This window comes from Lissotriton vulgaris, chromosome 2_1, assembly GCF_964263255.1.
Source record: "Lissotriton vulgaris chromosome 2_1, aLisVul1.2, whole genome shotgun sequence".
Taxonomy (NCBI): Eukaryota; Metazoa; Chordata; class Amphibia; order Caudata; family Salamandridae; genus Lissotriton; species Lissotriton vulgaris.
This window is the reverse complement of record NC_141687.1, coordinates 614,120,609-614,144,180: the sequence shown is the minus strand read 5'-3', so window position 1 is coordinate 614,144,180 and position 23,572 is coordinate 614,120,609. Positions and strand designations below refer to the sequence as shown.

The 23,572-nt window shown below is 44.5% G+C and overlaps 1 protein-coding gene across 1 annotated transcript in view; it reads right to left on the bottom strand.

The window, feature by feature from the left end:
- KPNA6 (karyopherin subunit alpha 6) overlaps positions 1-23,572 on the bottom strand; it is a 495,337-nt gene that overhangs the window by 197,420 nt on the left and 274,345 nt on the right. The window contains exons 6-7 of the mRNA XM_086955662.1: positions 6,899-7,030; positions 3,166-3,254 (exon numbers count right to left, since the gene is read on the bottom strand). Coding sequence (XP_086811788.1) covers positions 3,166-3,254; positions 6,899-7,030 — 221 coding nt within the window. The remainder of the gene's footprint in view (positions 1-3,165; positions 3,255-6,898; positions 7,031-23,572) is intronic.

Here is a 23,572-nt window from a genome sequence, read left to right as displayed (position 1 = left end):
TCGGGAATTTCCCCCAATTTACCCTCCTTGTCAAGGATTTTGCACGGACGACCACCTACTTCTCCTGCAGGAGGAAGTTCTAACATTACTGAGAAAAGGTGTGATAGAGGTGGTTTCGGAGCAGGAAAGGGGTCAGGGATGCTACTCCTGGTATTTCCTGATACCCAAGAAGGATGGCAGGCTTCGTCCAATCCTGGACCTCAGGATCTTGAACCTCTTTTTGAAGCAGGATCTTAAGCCTCTTTCTGAAGCAGGAGAAGTTAAAGATGCTCACCCTTGCGCAGGTTCTTCAAGCACTGCAGCAAGAGGACTGGATGGTGCCGATCGACTTGTAGGACGCGTATTTTCATATCCCGATCCAGAAGTCGCACAGGAAGTATCTCCGTTTCACAGTGGGGTTGCAACATTATCTGTTTGCGGTCCCCCCATTTCGACTTACTACTGCACCTCGAGTCTTCACCAAGGTGATGGTGGTGATGGCAGCACATCTCAGAAGATCAGGGATACCTGTGTTCCCTTATCTAGACGACTGGCTGATTAAGGCGGAGTCGCCAGAGAAGGTGCTTCATCATCTGCAGGTTAGAACTCAGTTGTTGTACAGATTGGGCTTTTCGATAAACATGCCCAAGTCTCACCTGGTGCCCTCTCAGCGCAACCTGTTCATAGGTGCGGTACTGGAATCCACTGTGTGTCGGGCATTCCCTCCTCCACAAAGGATTCTCAACATACAGTAAATGATTCCTTTAATTTTACAATGGAGCGGTCGTTCCAGTTCTGAAGGTCCTTCGTCTGCTCGGTCAAATGGCTTCCTGCATTCTGTTGGTCAACCATGCATGCTGGCACATGAGGGCATTCCAGTGGTGTCTCCGCTGGCAGTGGTATCAGCACAACGGAGATCTCAGGGAGTCATTGAGGATTTCCAGAGAACCTGCGGCGGATCTATCTTGGTGGAGCGTGGTAGGCAATCTGTCTCAAAGCCCTTTCATCTGCCTCCATCGGTGGCCACAGTGATAACGGATGCATCCACCCTAGGGTGGAGTGCTCATCTGGGGGATCTGGAGATCAAGGGTCTTTGGTCTTCAGAGGAAAGGTTGCTTCACATCAACCTTCTAGAGTTGCGGGCGATACATTTGGCGCTCAAGGCCTTCCTCCCTTCCCTTCGCGGTCAGTTGGTTCAAGTCCTAACGGGCAACAATACCGCAATGTGGTATGTCAACAAGCAGGGAGGAGTGGGGTCGCATTGTCTTTGCAGGGAGGCACTGCGTCTCTGGTCTTGGGTTCAGGTCCACCGGATTTGTCTAGTGGCAAATCATCTGGCCGGAGTTCTGAACGTGCGTGCAGACAGTCTCAGTCGGCAGTTCTCAGCCGACCACGAGTGGAGGCTTCATCCGGAGGTGGTTCGTCATGTTTTTCGGATGTGGGGAACTCCTCGGTGGACCTCTTGGCCACTCGCGAGAATGCTCACTGCCCATCATTCTGCAGTCTCTAGTTTCCTATGCAGGGAGCGTTGGGGGACACGTTTCAGTTGAGTTGGGACTCTCAACTCCTTTACGCGTTTTCTCCCATACCATTGATTCCTCTGGTTCTGAGGAAGGTTTGCCAAGGCCGGGCCCAAGTCACATTAATCGCCCCGGATTGGCCAAGAAGGGTGTGGTACACAGATCTTCTCCACCTCTCCTCGTGCCCGCCACTCCGTCTCCCTCTCAGGGCAGACCTCCTCTCGCAGGGGCAGGTTCTACACCCCCACCTCCTGACCTTACACCTTCATGCCTGGAGATTGAACGGGGCAACCTGAATTATTTTTCTCTCCCACATGACGTGGTGGATGACTCCACAGGAGAGGGCTCACCTTCCGGATTCGGTACAACAGGAGAAGGAGAAACGTAATCCTTCCGATGTCGAAGACTTGGAGACTTCGACTTCGGATCCAAATCCCTCTCGGTATGACACAGAGATCCGTGTAACCTCTTCTTATACTTCTTCCTTGATCGAGTAGCATGCCCCGAAGTCGACCTCGAACGGGACCTCGATCGCCTCGAGCGGGACTTCGAAATTTTCCTGTCTTTCTTGCCTTTCATCTTTGCTACAAGAAGCTTCGCCTATCTTTCACGCAGCGCCTTAGGGTTCATCTTCTTACAGCATGGACACCCTTGGACGTCATGGTCAGAAGACAGACACCATACACAGTCTTCGTGCGGATCCATAATCAACATCATCTTCCCGCACTCTCCACCAGGTTTGAACACAGTCTTCTTCGAGGACATTTCGACAGGAATCGAGAGAAAACTGGAAACAGCCAACAGTAACCGTGTTACAACGAGCTACTGAGGATCCCTAGAAAAACCGTTAGCGTTGATGATGCGGAAAAAAGGGAACTGATGTCATCACGCCGACTGAGTCCTATTATGGAGTCAGTGACGTCAGCGGAGCCGCGCCCAATGCCGTGCTTCTGTGACGTTGTCCACCTCGGCGTGATGAGCTACAAAAGAATTTCCGAATGTTGCTGACGCAGGGGGATATTTACAAGGTGAGGAATCCACTGGCAGATGTATCCTTCAGAAAATAAAATACAACTAAAATATTGGTTTATACAAACAATTGGTCTGAGTTTTGACTTTGAGTGTGTGACATCATTTCTTGCCTGTGTTTGTACAATAAATGCTTAACACTACCCTCTGATAAAGCCTTACTACTCGCCCAACATACCACAAATCGAGAGTAAGGTTTTATCTACTTTTAACTCTGCAAGTCTTTGGGTATCCGCTGTGCACACTATATCTTAACAGGGTATAGTATATACAGAGCCATCTTTCTACAAACACCACCTTCTGGGTTATATTAATGACATCCTATGAACGATTTATGTCCACCATAAAGTTGCCAGCCTTTGAAGATCTCCAAAAGCATCCCAACACTGATCTTTCAACTTCGGACTCACCTGAGCACAAGCAATCAAGTGAATGCCTCCTGTTCAACTCAGACACTTACACCCTTTCAACTCATCCTGTGGCATCAAATAACGGTCACCTTTCGCATAATTCTAAGACAACAGCCCTATAGGAGACTTGTGTATCAACACTAGCCCCATTACACCAACTTCTGGTCTAACTCTTAGGCTCTTTGAAAGTCCCCTATAGGTAAACAGTTTCCGACGAGCAGACTCACATTAATAAAGGGGGAAGGATGTTGCAGTTCAAGACGTAGTCTCTGCACACAGAGCTGTCACCAGCAATGTTTCCAAGCGCCCACACGGCCTAGGACATGAAACAAAGCAAAGATGGTAAATAACAAACAGAGGAAAGGGATTCTCAGATACACACCCACGAAGTGATAAAGCAGGTACCAAGCACTGACTGTAGGGGGTTGTCAGTTCTGTTTTGTGACATCTACACATATGTACAATAAAACCCTTTGAATGCTACAACAGCTGCCAGTCTGCGCCCCACAGTGTAGTAAGGAACACAGCTGCCTACATATCAGTTTGTTTCCTTTGGAGTGAAGCTTTAATGAGTGCAGTGGTACAATCAGCAGGCCGCATATCTCTGCGCATCAAAAGGAGTCTTGTTTAAAATACATTACAAGAGCAGGGTCAGGAAGAAAGTGGAAAGAAGGAGGACAGACAGAGGAAAGCAAGGGAGTCAAATGAAAGGGGAGGTTGAAGAAAGACGGAGACAAAGGAGGATTTTGGGATGAATCAAGATTCAGATTGAATGACTTTAGGTAGATGATTCAGTACTAAAGAAACAAAGAAAGGTTGAATGAAAAGCATAGAATGTGAAGTCTGCACAAAATCGGAGATAAATCACAAGGACAGTGCACGAACTGATCAATTATGACAGAAAGTCTGGAAAGTAGCAGCACAGAAATTGAGAGGCATAAGCTAAGGGATTGAAAATGAAGGTAGGTAGAAAATAAGAGGCAGGTGCAAATTCAAGAAAAATGGTCCTTAAATAATTGCCCTTCTATCCATCAAAAGTACAAAAATGCTATCTAAAAACAACATTTAAAACACAGCTGGCACTGTACCTGCATATCAGACCTTTACAAGCTAAAATGGTGCTAGAATCAAGGTCTATACATGCTAGCATTGTGCCAGGATACATGGGTTTGCTAGCAAACTAATAATGAGGGCAGATTCAGACCCATTCAAGCTAAATCTGCAGAATGATATAGGACTGCAAAAGTTTAACTATACACCCGGAGTCGGGTTTGAACAATCCAACAGTATGCCAAGATTCAGGACTGAATAATCTAACACCACCAACACTAAAACTGTATATGTTATCACTCTAAGACTAAGCAATCTAAATGCTAATGGTGTACTATGATTCAGTGAAGTAAATGACAACACTGCACCAGTCTTCATGTATGAAGAAGATAATGTTTCAACAGCATTTCAGTGGCACAAGATAAGTTAGCCAAGATTTAAGCCTATACATCTTGACACTGCACCAGGATTCCAGTCTGTACAAGTTAATTCTGAATCAGGTATCAGAATTGCAGACCTTGAGAAAAATATAACATTTCATAAATATGCTGGTTGCACTCTTGTAGAGTTTTGATTCTCAAAGAATCTAAAGAGCGACCGAGTGAAGCAGAAGACTTTCTTACAAGGCAATGGTTGGATGACATGTGGCAAAGTCACGATGAGGTATATTAAAGATGATCAGAATCAGCAATCCCATTAGTGGATCAATAATACTAAAACCTAAAACTCCACTTACAAATAACAAAATGAGCCTGGAGAAGTGTGGCTCAATGATTAAAGCGGCAGACCCTGATGCAGAAGTCTAGCCCGGGACCAGGGTTCAATTCCCCGACTCGGCGGGTCTTTGGCTCAAAAATTCCACGGACCTGATAATTCTCGCCTCGGTGCCTATTCTAATCATGAAGTCCCACTCTGCAACTCTGGGCAATAGCTTGCTTAATCTCCACAACGCTAAAGAATGCCTGGCCTCCACCTTGGGGGTGCCCAGGAGTGGACGCCTCACAGGGAAAGCCAGGATGGGTTCCACAGCGATATTCGTACAAGCGCCTTGAGACCCTTGCGGTGAGTAGTGCGCTATACAAGTATCAATTTACAATTTACATTTACAGCCTGTCTCTGTTGTCGGGAGAAAAAAACTTCAGCATGCACAAATATATGGTACAAGTTGGGCTATTCTAGCACATTAGTGATTGGAACAAGCATGAAAAACATATAAAAAAAGGCAAGTGCATCCATGAATATTCACCTCAAAGAACATGTCTCCCAAATGAAAGTGCACTGGTTTCCAGTAGAAGCTCAAATACAATTTTAAATCGCATTACCCAAAATCCATTCACAGTAATGACACAGGACACTTGAAAAGAGGCTACTATGGTTTTGCAGATCTAAGAAATTAGGGTAAATCAAAAAAGTCATAGCACTCTTCCTAACTAAGAAAATAAGATCTTTTGCCAAGCATTCATGCATGCTGTGCAATAAACTCCTGCATGTGCAACACTTAAATAAACAGCTTCTGTCATTTTAGAAAAACTTCAAAACACTATTCGTTTAAGAAGCATTGATGTAGGCATTTCCCGTATCAAGAATTTATGTGGCCCCGAGGGAGTAATCCCATTCGATACCCTCCAGCACACATGATCTAGCCCGGAAGGAACACTTCCGTTACATGCAGGTTCGACATGCACTACAGGCCAATATTCCTCCTGGGACGCAACTCTCGGAATCCTCGCCCCTAGAGGAGAGATTACTGGATGGCCACCTTCCAGAGAAAGCAATATCACTCACATACAAAAAACTAATTAATCATACCCCAGATCCATTACTCGCCCTTAGAGCGAAGTGGGAGGCAGACGGACTTGAGATTGACGATGAAGAATGGCGCGAGGTGCTTGCGTCCCCCAAGGAAATAGCAATATCAGCTAAATTGCGTTTGATTCAGTTGAATATCCTGCACAGAGTATACATCTCCAGTACCAGGCTAGTCTTGATGGGGCGCAGTGACGAAGTACTCTGTCGTAGGGGGTGCGGGGGAGGTGGGAACCTTTCTGCACATATTGTGGGAATGCCGGGAGGTACACGCCTATTGGACACGGGTACTTAACTGTATGAGAGATGTGTGGGGGGTGGAATTGCGACCTCAGGCGAAGAGGTGCCTCCTTAATATATGGGAACCCTCATACCTCCCAGCGAAAGGCAAACTATGAGCCACACTGGGCCTGGCGATAGCAAAGAGAAACATCGTGAGGATGTGGGGGGCTACCACACCACCATCATTTGGCGCTTGGGAGAAAGACATGGACTGGAGCATGATTCAGGAAAAGACCGTGTATATGGCTAGGGGGTGCCCGAGGAAGTGGGTAGCTGTGTGGTCTAAATGGAATGAATATAGGGGAAACATATGTGAGCCTCCCACGACTAAGACTGTTGACGAGCTAATTAATTGATGATTATGGTAATGTAAGAAATGGATTTAGACTGATGTTTTCGCTCTAAAAATAAAAATAATTTTAAAAAAAAGAAGCATTGATGACTGTCAGCGCTTAAATGTCTTCAAACGACTGGTGCTTTATTAACACTAAACAGAAATAGAATGATCTACCAGTATCTGGACTGTACATACCCAACACTGCACCAAAATGCTACAACATACATGCAATCAAGTGTCACAAAATTCAGGTTTGACCAGGTTAATGCTGTAACAGTTCTTAGGTCTGTTGAGGTTAATATTGTGTCTGGATTCAGGTACACATTGGCTAGGCTCATACTGTGTAATATTCAAACCTGCGTAGAATATCACTGCAGCAGGATTCAGGTTAGTTAAAGCCAACCTTATGCCAGGATAGAGTTCTTCCCAAAATAATAGGATGCTCCAAGTGCACATTTTCTTTACTCACCCACTCTTTTTATTACCTGCTCTTGGACATCCTCAAAGTCAGAGTTTAAGAGCTCTATGAAGATCGGGACCGCACCAGCCTCAATTACTATTTTGGTCTGTTGAGAGGTTCCAGATGCTATGTTAGTCAGTGCCCAGGCAGCCTCAAACTACAAGAAAAGTAAACAAAGGATCACTAACAATTTAAAATGTACATCTGTCCCAATAGAAAAATGAGGTAGCATTGGTTAAGCAATTGTTGTATATCCAACAATGCAGTACTGGGTAAACGATTATTGAAACAAACAATTCAAGAACATAAGTTGTCACTGCCTACCAGTAACCCTAGAACTCCCAGCCATATGGCCTTGGCTCTTGACAGTTGGAATATATTAGAGCACACAAAACAGTTTATACTCTAATCAAATAGTCAACAAGTATGTATTCCTGAGTTAAGCATTGAATGCAGATTACTGGGAAGACATGTTTCTTCCGTTAAGGAGGTGAAAAAACATACATAATACAGCCAACCCATTTATCATCCTATGTACTTTCTCAAGGTTGCAATCAAGATGGTATCAGGATTGCTTAATGTGTACAAAAAAACAATAATGCAAGTTACGTAGTGGGGCTACAGTTACATATTTCAGCACTTAATTGATCAGTATCCAGTGACTTCAAGAAACCATATTTAAAGCCATCAAGGAATCTTAACAGACTAAAGGTCTTGTAATTCCATACACAGCTAAGATAGAGGAGAAAGAAAAAATATCTTTAACATGAATGGAAATACCTCATGTTGAATTTTTTTTAGCACAGAACAGTAAGTTGGAATTGCTGGGAAAAAGAGATTGGACAGCCACTGTCAATAATTGAACGGAATCCCAATCTAAAACAAATTGCAGATTTGTAGGAAATCAGTAGAAAACAAACAAGTTCCCTTCGTCAAAACTGTTGCGAATGTGTCTAGGACCCTAATTAATTATCCCCGATTCATGTCCTTATGCGGTTATGATAAATCATGTCCTAATGAAGACATACAAATCTTACCCATATTCAGCAATAGCCCACGCAGCCCAAATACGGCAAGGCTACTTCCTGAGATTCCTAGAGAGCACAACAAGTTCTTTCGACACACCAAACCTTCAGTAACCTGGGGATTCCCCATGACTTTGTTTTGATTTGTCATTGAACTCCTGCGAGCACTAAAGGAACAGTCAGTTCTTAGTGACATCTTTATTGACGTCTTATGTCCAACCTTACGTCAAACACGGCACCTTCCAGGTATAAATATGCCAACACTTGCCTTAAGCAGACACACGGTGGTGTGGAGCAGAGCGGCTATCTACTTATCCGAATGCCCAGCTGATGCGAGAGCCGAAGGAAGCCGCCCCTCCCCTTTGACACGCTGGAGAAGCTGCCTTTTCTCACGCCGAGAAATCCAGCTCCGGTGTTTCTAGTCACCCTTGCTGGATGCTGGAAGATCGAGTCCTGAGAAACGAGATACAAGACCTCCTTCATTCTATAACCAAGGTACGGAGCTGACTCAAACCTTAGAGAGAATTCTTGATTCAGATTCTTGGCAAAAAAAAACAACAACTTAAAACTGCAACTTACTTACTCCTTCCCACGTATTAGGCTTAGGTCAGGTACACCGGGGTAGACGTATCTTAGAAGCACCAGTTGAGTTTGTTTAGTCAATGTTTTTATGTATGTAAATATTTTATACATTTTGAAGTGACATATGGCTAAGAAACCATATCAATGCTTTTACAGTATTATTTTATAATACTCCTTTTACTGTAGGCACTTTACTTCATGAGAAGTATTGCAATTATAGCAATTCAATTCTCTTGCACAAGAAAGAAGACTGCTCAATAAAATAACACCTTTTTATTGAAAACGCCCGTCTCTCTATTTCTCTGGACTCTGGTGGAACTAAGCATGCACGATTGACTGAGTGAAATAGCGGTCTATTGTTTTCACACGACTCTGGAGTTACACTCCTTATTCTGGGGGAGCAAAGTTGTCATGTTATATGGTTGTCAGAAGCTAATCCCTTCTTGTCTAAATCAGGGAAGCTAACCCCTCCCTGTTCATTCGAGAAAGTTTCTAGTGACCTCTGAGCTAGCTGGCAAAACTAATTAAGTCTAACATAGTCAGTAGAGACCTAGAGACCTCAGTCCTACGTCTACACTGCTGTTTATGTTATTCCAATGCGCAGAGCCTATTGGGAATATAGGAACTACACTACATGGCGCTCAATGTTTGGTAAGGCGATAATCTAACGCAAGATACTAGAGTAACTCAGTCGTGCTTTTCACACAGACCCCTTTCGTAAAAACTCCAATAGATGTCTGGAGTGGGTGAAAGGTTAATATCCGCCGAAAATTTGTAGGATGAGAATCCTATGTATTAGTTTACGGTATAGTCAACGTTGAAGGATACAGTGTTCCAAAATATTGTGCACCTAATCTTTGTTTCCTTAAAAACTTGCTCTGCAAGAAACTCATTAAAAAATGTCAAACCACGGCTACAACAACGAAACCAATGAAGCCGTAATAAATGCGAATCAACCGGGGGCAGACCTTACAGGGTCTACCGAAGACGATCATGATGCAATAATCATCCCGGCCAATATAAGAAAAACCATAACTATAAAACTTATAGAAAATGGAGTACCATCGAGAGGTGGTACGGTTGTATTTGTGGTAGAGGAACATGAGTTTCGGCAGACAGAGGTATTCTATTCCTGGATAACTTTTCCAGCAGCAAATGCTGTAAACACATGAGTTCCACTCCTACAAAGTAGCGGAATCTCCAGAGGAATACTCTCCTTTCGAGGAATTTGAAATTCCACTAACATACCAAGAGCACCTGCTCTTGTTAAATGGCGCCATAAATCATCAAAATCACATTACCAGGCTAGGTCCATTAGGTAGACCAGGAGCCACGTGGCCGGTTTTAGCCAGCTACACACGACACCCAGATATTGAAGGTATGTCAAACGAAGAACTCTTAGTTAAAATAAAAGAATTAACAAAAGCATAGAGATTTGGTTCAAATTACACTTGACAGTACAAACTACCGATTGGAACAACTAATTGAAAATCCTGAAAAAACCTTTATTAAAAACAATCTCAATACTCAAAGAAGAAATGTGAGGGTAATAAACAATCCACTCACAGAGAAAAACAATCAGTCCAGAGGAAGGTCTCCCCAACGGAGGAATAAGTCACCGGTTGGAAGAGACAAGTCTCCCCAAAGGGAACCCTCTGAAAAAAGATATAATCTTAGAGATAGGGATAAATTAAGAAAACCTGACAGATATCAAGATATTGATACACGTCCCTCTCGAACTTTTCAGACTTCCTCACAGAAATCGGAAAGAAGAGGACGGTCAAAATACAAGAAAGAGCACGTCAAGTCCAAAGACAAAGAACCTGCTCATCAAAGTAAAAAAATCACAATTTCCCAGAAAGAAGGTAGCAAGTATTAAAATTAAACATGCTGAGAATCCCGAGGACACAACTGAAAAATGGAGAGTGGGCCCAGACAATGCTAAACAGTGCAGCAGAAGTGACCATAGCTCGCAAGATCCTGCTGAATCTTCTGGAGACAGTGGACACGAATGAATACATTCAGGTGGAAACTGCAGACTCGCGAGTTAGTGTGCCCCATAAACTATATGAAATAACATTACGTATAGAGGGAGATAAAACTAGGAAAATTAAAGGTCTCTTTTGGGAGAATATTTCGAAAGGCTAGGATATCCTGTTGGCTGAGAAAGACTGGCCACCAGAATTTGTCAGGGAGTGCCCTCATGGCGAAGAAATGATTATGCCTGCCTTCTCAAATCATATCCCAGTTCATAAAAAAAATACACATTTGCAAGAAAATAAGCGGTGGCCCAAGCCCCTGCCTTATATAAAAATCATGTAGGATGGGATGAGGATTCTCCTCACCAGAAAATCCAATTAAAAAAAATCAACCTACTGCCCAGAGGCAGTACCCAGTTAAACAAGAAGCTAAAAAACAGGTCAGAGATCTTAGATCAACTTGAATATGTTATGTTATACAGTTTATTATTAAGCGCACAGCTGCCCCAGCAAAAGGGCGTCCCGGCGCAAGTCCCAAGTGAAGAAACATAACTAAGGAAGAGAAGAGACGGAGGACCACTAGTTTTCCGGGAATAGGTGTGTTTTGATGGCTTTTCTGAATTGCAGCACCTCCTCTATCTCTCGAATATAAACAGGAAGTGAATTCCAAAGCTTAGCCGCCCGAAAGCGAAAGGAACGACCTCCTGCTCTACTAACGCTTAAACCGGGGTAGAACCAGCAGATTTTGTCCTGCCGACCGCAAAGACCGCGTGGGCATATACAGATTAAGCAGAGGGCTCAGCAGTTTAGGGGTGGATAGTCTAATGATTTTGAAAGCGATACACAAGGTTTTAAACTGTATCCGTTGAGGCACTGGAAGCCAATGAAGTTTCCGGATAATGGCTGATGTAGGACTAAAACGTGGCAAGCCAATTAGTGCTCTAGCCGCAGAGTTTTGAATGCGTTGAAGGCGGGCAATTTCCGCCTTATTTACACCAATAAGTAACGAGCTCGCGTAGTCCAGCCTTGAGAGCACCGTCGACTGGACAATTAGTTGTCTGGTAGCGGGGTCGAAGAATTTCAAAACTGGCTTAAGGCTGCGTAAAATGCCGAAACACAAGGCTGCGACTTTTTTAGTATGGGCAGAGAAGCTAAACCCCAAGTCTAGCCAGACTCCCAAATTCTTCACTTCATTCTTTGGTATCGGGGCAGTCCCCAAAGAGGATGGCCACCAATGGTCGCCCCACAAGTCCCGCTTCCTACCAACCAGTAACACCTCCGTGTTAGCAGCATTTAATTGGAGACAGTTAGCCGTTAACCAGTTAGCGACTGCTGTTAGTCCTGTTTTGAATCTATTATGATCCATAGTAGAGCTCTCCGTAAGGGCAACCACTATCTGCGTATCGTCAGCATAGGAAACGATGTTAAGGCCCCATGTTTTCGCGACTGCAGCCAGTGGTTGAACATAGAGATTGAACAGGGTGGGGCTCAAGGCAGAGCCCTGAGGGACACCCTGCTCAATCGGACGTGCCCTAGAAAGAAAAGGAGGCGTGGAAACACGGAATGTTCTACCCGTCAAAAAAGAACGGAACCAAGCAAGAGCCCCGTCCGTGATCCCAGCCCCCTCAAGACGATGAAGGATCTGATGGGAGACGGTGTCAAAGACGGCACTGAGGTCCAACAGGACCATCGCCGCCATTTGACCATTGTCCATAGTGGAAAGAAGGTGTTCAGTCACAGCCAGGAGAGCCGTCTCCGTGCTGTGACCTGACCGAAACCCATGTTGGGTATCGTAAAAAACGTCACCTGTATTCAAAATGCTGGTAAGAACTGAACTCACGTGAGACTGCGCAATCTTCGCCGCCCATGGTAATAAAGATATGGGCCTGAAGTTTTCTGGTTTTAGTGTGTCTAAGGAGGGTTTTTTCAAAACAGGTGAAACCCAGGCCTGCTTCCACCTAGTTGGGACAGTAGCCGTACCAAAAGAGTTATTAACAAGGTTCAACAAGAGAGAGCTCTCGGAATTGCTCTGGTTTCAAAGGGTCAGCTGGAGAGCCAGATTTAATCTGTCTAGTAAGCTTGTCAAACTCCTCTCTAGATAGTTCGGGAATAGTTGACATCTTAGAAATTAGACCCGACGGGGGACCTGGGCCAGAGTTATGTGGCATCGGGGCAAAAGCCTGATAAATGCCCCAACTTTTGTCCACAAAAAAGGTAGCCAGTTCTTCACATAGAACAGCTGAGGGCGGGGTAACATTATCCAGTTTTTTCATGTTGAGCTCGTTAAGAATAAAAAAAAAAAAACTTTAGCAGGATTAGTGCTGGCTTTTATTTCAGAGGCGTAAAATTCAGCTCGCACCCTGCAGATAGCTTTATGGTAGGCTTTTAGCTCCTTCATATAGCTAGTCTTTTTCTGCAAGGAGTAATCCTTTCTCCAGTCTCGCTCATGTCTTTTACAGTGAGTCTTTAGGGCAGCCAAAGTATCGTTATACCAAGGATTGGTATTTTTTGTACGTCCTTTGACCCATCTTGCTGGAATAAGCGTATCCAGGTGCAGAAGGAGTCATAGCCTATCTCCATGTCCGAAAAAGAGTCCAAGGGGTCAAGATCCAGCAGAGCCTGAAACTCTTCCAGCCGGAGTTTGGGCCAGGGTCTTTTGCACATAGCCCTTTGACTTTTGTGTGCAGTTGTAATAGCAGCCCATACGGACAGATCCACTAGAAAATGGTCTGTCCACACTAACGGCTTAGGAGTGGCAGTTCTGGAAAGTTCTAGGTTAGTAAAAATAGGATCCAACACAAGGCCTCCTATGTGGGTGGGGCTTTTAACAAGTTGGAGAAGCTGAAAGGCCGCCAAGTCAGAGATTAAAGTACGCCCACTCTGATCTTGGTCGGAGTCAAAATGAAAATTAAGGTCACCCAGTATGTTAAAATTAGCTGACCCCATCGCATAAGCTTCCACTACTTCCAAAAGATATGTATTAAAACTCTGCATGGGTCCAGGAGGCCAATATATTAAAAGTCCAGTAAAGGTAAAATGGTTGTTAACAGAGATGCTAAAATAAGCACATTCACCACCTTTCATATCAATTTTCTCAAATGTACAAGTGTAATCAGATCTAATGATGACGGCGATGCCGCCTCCTCTGGTGGTTCTATTCACTAGCTTAATCGAATAATTAGGGTGTAGCGCTAAATTAGGAATGGTTGTAAGGTCATCCCTCTTCCAAGTTTCAGTCAAGAAAAGAATATCCGGGACTTCGTCAACTAAAAGATCATGTACCTCCGCATAATGTTTCGGTAAAGACCTACCATTCATCTCTAATATTTTTAGCCATTGCTGGGCGGAAGAATTAGCAGCGGCAACTATCATGGTAGGAGATAAAAAAGTAAATTGAGCACAAGGCAGGTTTCCGGACCGCTCAAGAAATAGAGTGGGCCCAAGCATTTTGTATTCTTAACAGGGCGCATACCTAGCAGCTCCTCTCTAGAATAAGCCTTATTACCCGAGGAATTAGGTCCAGCATTTCTGGTGGAAGGCGGTGGACTGGCGCAGCCGCTGCGCCCGCCCGCTGCGCTGACGGTGTCCAACACACATTTATAGGACGTGAGGAGGGTGGGAGAAAGTGAAACAACTAGACCGCAGTAGTCACTGACCCCCCCCAAGATGGCGGCTTCCCCCTGTCCAATCCGGCGTCAGCACCTGATCGGCTGCACTCGGATCAGAGGACAAGCTGGTAATGGACTGGGGCAGGACGAAGAGCACCTCAGCAGTAAAGGTACCAAAATACAAAAGCACTGGACCGTTTAAAACACAACATATGTAAATATATAACAGGCTAAAAACGAACAAGTTTGTTTTAAAAATCAATATTAGTGCCTCTAACTCCCGGCTTCCGCCTCAGGAGTAACTACACTAAGGAGTGAAGCGTGGCGTTTCTGGAGCGGTTTTAAACCCAGGGAGGGCGGGAGAAAGTGAAACAACTAGACCGCAGTAGTCACTGACCCCCCAAGATGGTGGCTTCCCCCTGTCCAATCAGGCGTCAGCACCTGATCGGCTGCGCTCGGATCAGAGGACAAGCTGGTAATGGAATGGGGCAGGACGAAGAGCACCGCAGCAGTAAAGGTACCAAAATACAAAAGCACTAGACCGTTTTAAAACACAACATATGTAAATATATATTAGGCTAAAAACGAACAAGTTTGTTTTACAAATCAATATTAGTGCCTCTAAGTCCCGGCTTCCGCCTCAGGAGTCTACACTAAGGCGTGATATCAAGGGGTGATTGAAACATGAACCTCACAAATGAACAATCCTTTGTTTCCTGTCTCCAAGCCAGACGATTCATATCGTCTAGTTTTGGACTACAGACATCTAAACTCACGCTGTAAAAATTTTGCAGTACAAAATTCACACAGTGCAGCACTAATGAATAACATTGTGCACAAAACATAAAACAACATTAGATATCTCTAATGTTTTCTTCTGTCAAAACATTGCACCCGAAAGCAGGTATTTGACCGCTTTCCCCATAATGAGGTTGCAAAAACAATTTTGCAGACTCCCACAGGGATTCAAGAATAGCCAAGGATTATTCTCAGCAAGAGTAACAGAATTACTACAAATGTATGATGATGAGGCATTATCGTATGTCGATGACATCTATCTTACAGACGATGACTTGGAGACTCACTTAAAGAGAGTGAACACCATAATACTTGGGTTCACATCCAAAGGTTAAAATTCAACTTTAAAAAGTGAAGAATAGCCCATCCAACTGTCCTATTTTTAGGATATGAATTATCAAGCGAAGACAAAAGCCTAGCAGACAATTTCTTAGAGAAATGTGCAGTACTCGAAGCACCTAAAACGCTGAAGAACTTACAATCAAGACTAGGTTTCCTGAATTTCGGTAGAACATACATTCTAAATTATGCAGAGAGGGTTAAACCTCTCTACGAATTAATAAAACCTGATTTCAAACCAAATAATTGGACTCAAGAACACACAAATTTTGAGATCTTTACAGACATGTTAACTAAAACAAGACTGCAAACACGCGCAAACGAACGCAATCTGGTAATTAGAGTCATCCCAGGAAGATGCGGATTCACATACTTGACCTCTAATGAGGGAGAAACGGTACCCATAGCATACAAATCACATTTGTACACACAAGCTGAAATGAAATTCAGTTCTACAGAAAAAATTCTGACAGCGGTTCAAACTGCTGTAGCAAGAGAAAGAGCCCCTCACAAGGTAAACGTATAATAATAGTTACACCTGTACCTGCTTTAGAAGCAGTAACAAGAGAAAGCATCCCAAATGCTAAGGCACTACATCCAAGATGGATACAGTGGGTTAATTCTCTTGCTGCACCAGACGTAGTATACGAATTTGATCCTAATTTAAAAACACAAGAATTTCTACAATATGAATATGAATGTCCTCGGCCGACCAAAATCCTGCCTCTGGAACATTACGGCTGTATAATATATACAGACGGATCAGCACAACCCGCAGTTGGGGATAAACAAGCATATAGTGCTGCGTGCGCGATTGTTAAAGGTCAATGGCACGAAGGGAAATTTAGACCATTGGTCACCAAAACTCAATCTCTAGGAGATTGTACAGCTCAGCGAGCTGAACTACTGGCTTTTAAGATGGTGCTTGAAAATACTGATCGCGAGTTCCCCACACTAATAGTGTGCGATTCGTATTACTGCGTTCAGCCTTACAATGAATACTTGCAGAACTGGGTTCAAAATGGTTTCAAAGATGCAAAAGGGGGCACAATTAAGCATAAAATGCTTTGGGAACAAGTAGTTCTTTTACAGAAAGAACTAAAAAAGACTCATTTGATACATACACCGAGTCATCAACGTGATGGCGTTCCGGGAAATTCGTTGGCTGATGAAGCAGCGAAGGCAGCTGTGCAAACGGATTCCGTAGCAGCAATCACCCGGTCAAAAACAAAAATAGACAGCGATATAATGCTAGCTGTCAGTGCTTCAGTAAAAGATGATAAAAAGACACTCCCGAAAGGCTTGCCAGTAAAATACTCGTACATAACTGATGCGAATAATGTTCCTTTTGCTCGAATCCCTGGAGTGGGGGATAGGGCAATTCCAAACATGGAACACAGGTTGTGACTAACTTTAGCGGCACACGAAGGGCTCGCTTCTGCACACGCTGGTGTTTCTGCCACAGTATCATTATTAAAACAGAGATACTGGTGGCCACGCATGAGAAAACAAACTAGGAATTAAGTTCTAGAATGTGAAATATGCCAATGAATGAAAGTATCAACAGTGAAACGACCAGCACAGACACCCCTTCTAATCTCAGATAAACTATTAGCATGTGTTTACTTGGGCCACTGTGGTCCCTTGCAAAGGGATGGCAACTATAAATATATCATGGTCGCAGTGGATTCCTGCACGAGATTCATTTTAATGTGGCCCCAGCGCTCGGCTGACGCCAGAACTGTTATAAAAGATTTGCGAGTCTTTATAGGCACATACGCAATTGGCATGCTACATTCTAATCAGGGTCCTGCGTTTAGCTCTCAAGCTTACAAAGAGGCCATGAGCAGCATGGGCATTGCATTGCGGTACTCTTCTCCCTTCCATCCTGAGGGAAATGCGGTTGTGGAAAGAAAAAACCGTGACATAAAGCAATCTATAACGGTGAGGGTATTCGGTTCGGGTGATGGTTGGGTCAAACATCTAACAAGTGTCCAACGTAGTCTTAACAATCTGCCAAGAAATTCTCTAAAGGGTTTCACTCCATATGAACTATTGATCGGTACTAGAATGAGAATCCAGGACTTAGATAGTCATACTTCAGTGGTAGAAGAAAAAACCTTTGTTATCAAAGATCGTTTGGCTGTTTTACAGGACTTAAATGAAACAAGAAAAAGTCTAAGTAACAAAGTCTAGGCCAACAACCCCTGAAGAACCACCTGTCCCAGCAAGACCTGTCTGGATTCCAAAGATTGGGGATCTGGTCAGAGAAAAGATCGCGGTAAAGAAGGAATTTGGGCCTTCTTACAGAAAAGCAGTACCTGTCTTAGCTTTCAGCGGAACAAGATCAGTAGTACTACCGCCACTTGCTGGTAAAAAAGAAAACCAAATTGTTTCCATCGACCTGGTGAAACCACAATCATGTGGCCAATAATAAGTAGTAGGCCCAGTGGACTCCCAAGAAATAGTAGAATACCAAATCTTGCTACAATACAAGAGGTTCAAACTGAAAGACTAATCACCTTCAATAAACCATCAGTGAATAAAAAAAGAACTATGCAACAAAACCATGGAACTTGTGCCTCTTGAAACCCAAATTGCAACAGTTCAAGAAACACCAGTCTACAACGATGTAGCCTCGGCTTATACAAATGTAACAAAAGAAAATGCAAAAATCTATGTAAATCCGGAAACCATCCCACCAATTGACATAACAGCATCTGGCTACTTTATCAACTTTGATGATTTTTCCGATGATCCTAGTGAACATGAAGACAAGATAGTAACAAAATCTTTCAAAATGAAAATTGAAGAACTTTTTCATCAACTCAAAGACACATATCTGATTTCCCCGTGGATTAAACTATGGATTGTGTTAGGCGTACTTACCCTTCTACTTTGGCTAATCCTAGTTTTAATTTTTGGTAGATTTATTGATGGAAAATACAGTACAATGTACACAGCAAGTCAGAACATCAACTTGGTCCTGAAACCACACAGTTCCTCTCACAGAGAAAAGAGAACTATCATCAGTGAACATCACAGCAAAGCCTATACCTGGTGGTATAGCATGGGACAAAACTGACAATGAAATCTATGGCCCGGTTGAGCTCTTGAAGTATCCACACCAATTCAAGATTTCATTAAGTGACTTTGTGACACCAAGTTCTTTCTCTGAAGATTGGGACTTTGAAAACATTAATGTCAGATTTAGAAATGTCAGCAAAATTTACAGAAAACGATTATTTACAGGGCTCATCGAATTATGAAGAGATGTACTGTTATAACCACTATGGTCATCATTATCTGCATAAATCTGCGAATCCTAGAATTTTTTTACTTATAATCAGTGGCAACATTGTCCAACACCGCCAATAGGCAGTTCAAAAACGTTTTATGACAAATTCCCATACTTTTCAGGGTTTGATCATACTGGTTTAATCATACTGATCCAGAAATGTTTTATTTCAAGATGTTAAATAAGATCGGAATGAAAAACATGCTGACAAACACTAAATTGATATATTCTGAAAAATTTTATGACAAAATGTCAACATTTGGTTTTGAGTTTTGGAAAAACAATATTGATGTAAAAACAATCTGGGGTACAAAAGAATGGCAGGTACACGGTCAAGAAGCATTATTCAGAGCCTGCATGATCCCAGAACCAATCATGTTCCTGAATGACAATTCAGCAAACAACCTGTCTTGGCTTAGCTGAGATAAAAGATTTAAATAACCCGTCTATACCAAAACCTATGACTGATAGAAACACCACTACAGATGAGGGGTTAGACGTGTCCTATATTTTAAAACAAAACAGAACTAATTCTGATTGGAAAAAATGGTTGATCTGGCCCATAGACACAAATAACTGTCAAAATAGATTCCTGAACAAAATACAGGGGTTCAAACAGAATAGACCAGACCCTAGATACTCCCAGAGACAACATCAAGGGATAGTAACAACATATAGTGTAGGAAAACTATGCCTTGACTGGCTACAGAAATCCACACTTCCCGAAATAAAGCAACACTTAACTTTACTTAAAGAAGGAGCTGACTTGTGAGATTTCATAATGGGACCTCGCAAACAGCGTCAAAAACGTTTCATATACGCCGGTATACACGCAGCTTACAATGAAGCTTGGAAATTGAAACAAATTGAAACTGGAGAAAAAATACGGGAAATTGACAGTATCAATTTGGAAAAAACATTTTCTGTAGTGGACAATGGATTAACAACTCTGTCCTCCAGAATCTATTCACTGGACAGCATCGTATCATCTGCTATTGATATAATAGAGCAGGACATGCTAATGTTACAACATGGCCAGTCCCAACTACATTCTATTGTACAGCTAGGTTGGAAGTTACAAAACCTACGTTCAGGCTATGTGCCTTGGCGTTTAATCAACACAACGTCATTGTTTTCTATCTTTAACCTTACTGATAAACAAATCAGTTTGGCACAGAAAGGAGCAGCCTATAGGATACTGAGCATTGAAAAACTTGAGAGATTACCATTGACAATGTCAGAAAGACCGGTCATTGAATGGATAATACATGGGACCATTTCAATCCCGATAACAACTTTTCAGTTTCAATATTGCCAAAAATATATACCAGCAGGCCTGTATGAAAGGTTGGGTAAAGGATACATCAAATCGACCTGGAATTTACCTTATACACAAAAATGTTACAGGGAAGGGAAAAAAGAGGTATTTCTTAGTGGTAATGATTGTAAAAAATCACTAAGCAGTACACTCCTGTGCCAAGGTAGTAACTTGCATGGGGCCTGTGAAGGTTCTTCAAACAACCTTTCATGTCATCTTCAGGGTACCCCTACTACAAAGATAGAGCCATTTTAAAACAGCTTTCCAACGGTAGCTACGTTTTAATAAGTGATCACAGCTAATGTGGCATGGTGCCAGGAAGAGCCTATCTCACAACTGTGAAGGCCAGGGTCATTTGCTGTATGCAAGTATTGTATCCAAACAACAATCCAGACATGGAGGCGGCAATATGGCCTTTTGTGAATATCTTGTCTATTCGAATTGATACTTTAAGCAGAATGAAGTCTATTCTTTTACAGACAACTGTGCCTTTAACCTCGTCCAAAGAGACATATGACCTGCAAGTTGCAAGGACAATGGCACAGATACATACCCTATTATCGACATTGTCCGGTGCATTTCGTAGAAATGTTAAGCCAAATCTTAAACATGTCAGATACCAGTGGCATCACACATGTATTTAAGACAATTTTTACAGGACTGCTAACACCCTTCGAAGCAGTTCTTGGCATCTTCCCGAATTTTGTGCATTCGCTCTTCGGTGGCCTGCCTCTTATTTTGGGACTCGTAGCAGGAATTTTATTTTTGTTCCTCCTGCTCCGATATGGCAAGCAAAGTCACAGACAAACCTCTGGCAACGATGGAAGAAACGATCCTAGCAATACGATATCGAGACCGTATCACTAAAGTCCTCGGATTGGCCCAGCTAAGAGATCTGAATACTACCTGGTTTCTTTCATTCATACCAATTTGGCAAAATTGCATCTTACCTGTGCTTCGATGCCTGCTATGCAGAGAAGAATGCGTGTTGGACGTGTGTCTTACACTACCATCAGCAATACCAATGGATATTGGCGCCTTGCTTTGTCCTGTTACGACTCATGCAACGTGTTGTCCCCAGCGGCTACCTATTCTGATGACGGCATTCGTTGAGACTTCACGATTACGATTAAGTGGCGGTGAGGTACGAGATGAAAGCGGCACCACACAGGTACAACCTTCTGTGAACATTGCTGATCCTGACATCGACGATGGCAATGCATCGCACATTTGCACTATTTCCACCTTTTCGGAATTGACCCAACTTTCACCTACTGTTGTAGAGGAATTTTTTACCGACCTATCAGAGCTAATGTTCTCCCCTAACAAGAATAATATTTAAAGATAAACAACCTCCCAGCGTTACCTGAACTCTGAATTCAGCCTTCAGTTTTGATAAACAGAACTCCAATAAGACAGTGACACTATTTTTTTCTCTCCCTTCCCGAGAACGAAATTATTTTTCCATAAATTTCCAAAATATTTACCGTTTTTTTGGCACATAGTACTCTGCTTAAAGTATAACTGTTGGACCCGGCCCTTTAGGCAGGTTCACCCCTAGACTTTTTGCTTTTTCCTAGCCTGTTTCTGGAACCTGGTGGTGGTGATTTTAGGCCTCTGCGCACTTTTCCACTGTGGTACAGTGTACAGTGCTTGAGCTCTCTGTGTATGTGTGGTGAGTGACCTGCCCTCCCATAGGAATGAATGGGGAATATGTATGCCCATGGTAGTTCCTGATGTGTGGGGATTGCAGGGTCGAGTTTGATATGTACGAACTCGTGAGATTGAATGCTGCGTAATGGTATATGCGGCATGAGTGTGTCTAGTCTAGAAGTACCACGTTTAGAAGTTGGCATATTTGTGTAAGTTGGTTCTGGCGTGTGATTGGCTGGTGAGCCTGGCCCAGAGTGCCTGGGCCTGCTGTGGATTAACTGTCTGGTTTGAGGGTGACAGGGGCTGCAGAGCCCCCGAGGTTGTCTGAGTCAGCCCGTGGATGAAAGGCAGCATCTGCTGCCAGGGAATTGGGAGGAGATCACATCTGATAGTGCAGGGCTGTGCCTGCCTGACCACCCTGCTGGCTCCCCCTCCTGCTTGCCAACTGTCACCTCTGACCCCGATACTGACAGGCAGAAGGAAACCAGAAACAACCCAGTGCTCCAGCAACCCCCAGAACTGGTTTAGACCGGGCTCAGGGCCCCCTTGCACAAAGACTTCAAATACTTTTCTGTGTATAAGAAGGGGCTGTGTCCCCTTCCAAAATGTTCTTGTTTTCAACTTGAATCTGCCAGGGGACGCTGCTGCTTGGGCTCAGGGGAGTCCCTGGGCTCTGCCCAGCCCCTGGGCACCTGATGGACTTTCCCTGGTTCTTGGGAGCTGCTTGCTCCATCTTTGGATGATCCTGGACTTTGGGAGGGGCTTTAGCGCTTGAGAGAGCTTATTCTGGCCATTAGCGCTGGGAGCGCTTTATTTGCCCTAGCGAGTGCCCACTTCGCTTATTTTGGATTATTTTGTCCTGCCCACCCTGCCAGGGACCTGGCCGCCGATTTTATATTTTAACTCGAGGGAGCCCACTCCTCAGTTAATTTAGTCCCAGCCTGCCTGCCTAAGAACGGGCCGCCGCGCTGCCCGCGGCAACCCGGAAGTGTTGGGGCCGGACGGCCAATCCCAGTGCGGCCCGTAGACAAAGGACCGGAAGCCCCGCCCTCGGCGCTGCGGCGCGAGGGGAGAGACCGGAGTGGCGGCGAGGAAGAAAGATGGCCGGTGAACAGGGCTCCCGTGTGTCGAGGGAGTCCTGCAACGAGAGGAGAGAGAGGGGAGGGGGCGCGGGGCACATTGTCGGTGCCCGCCCCCGCCGCCGGTGAAGCTGCCGAAGAGGAGAGAAGAGCGGCTGAGAGTGCAGGCAGGGCTCCGGTGGAAGAGGAGAGCCCCGCGCTGCTTGGGAGAGTCCCCGCAGACCAGCGTCCCCCACGGGCAGTCCGTGAGTGGTGCTGCCAGGTAGAGAGGGGGGCGCGAGAGTGAGGCACAGCGTAGGAGTCCCTGGCTATAGCGGGACTCCCACACGCAGAGGGGACGCATGTTTGGTGCTGTAAAGGAGAGGGGGCGTCGGGACATTGCCCATGTCCGCCCCCCCCCCCAGTGGCGCGATCTGAGCTCCACGGCCATGGTGTGTTCAGAGTCCCCAGTGGGGGACTCCAACGAGGGGCTCAGGGCCCAGATTGTGTTAAGAGCCACGGAGGCTCTCTAGGGGGCAGTTGGAATTACGAGCCCAGCGAGGCTCGAGGGGCCATTGTCTGCAGAGCCAGAGGGCTCCAACGGCCATATCTAGTTTAAGAGCCTGTGTAGCTCCAACGTTTGGGGCATGTGATGCCCAGAGCCTGTGTGGCTCCAGCGTTTGCCCATTTTCAGTTAGAGGGGGCGTCGGGGCACATTGTCGGTGCCCGCCCTCTCCTACCTGCGAGGAAAGTGTTTTAGAGCCTGTGTGGCTCCCACAGTGGGTGCAGTTTGCGCCCAAGGGTCAGTGAGGACCCTGTCGCAGTTTCTTTTATGATTCTCCAGCTGCCCAGCAATTAGTGGGCAGCTGCACCGTTTAGGCGCAATTTCAGGAGAGAGTCCCTGTGTGGGACAGAGAGGGCACAGTGGTGCCAGGCCTTCACAGCTGCGCAGCACTTAGTGCCAGCTGCTACGTTTAGGCTTTCTTTTCTTGAGATTGGCGCTGCATGGCAGCGCCCCCTGACATTGAGACTCAGGGCGTC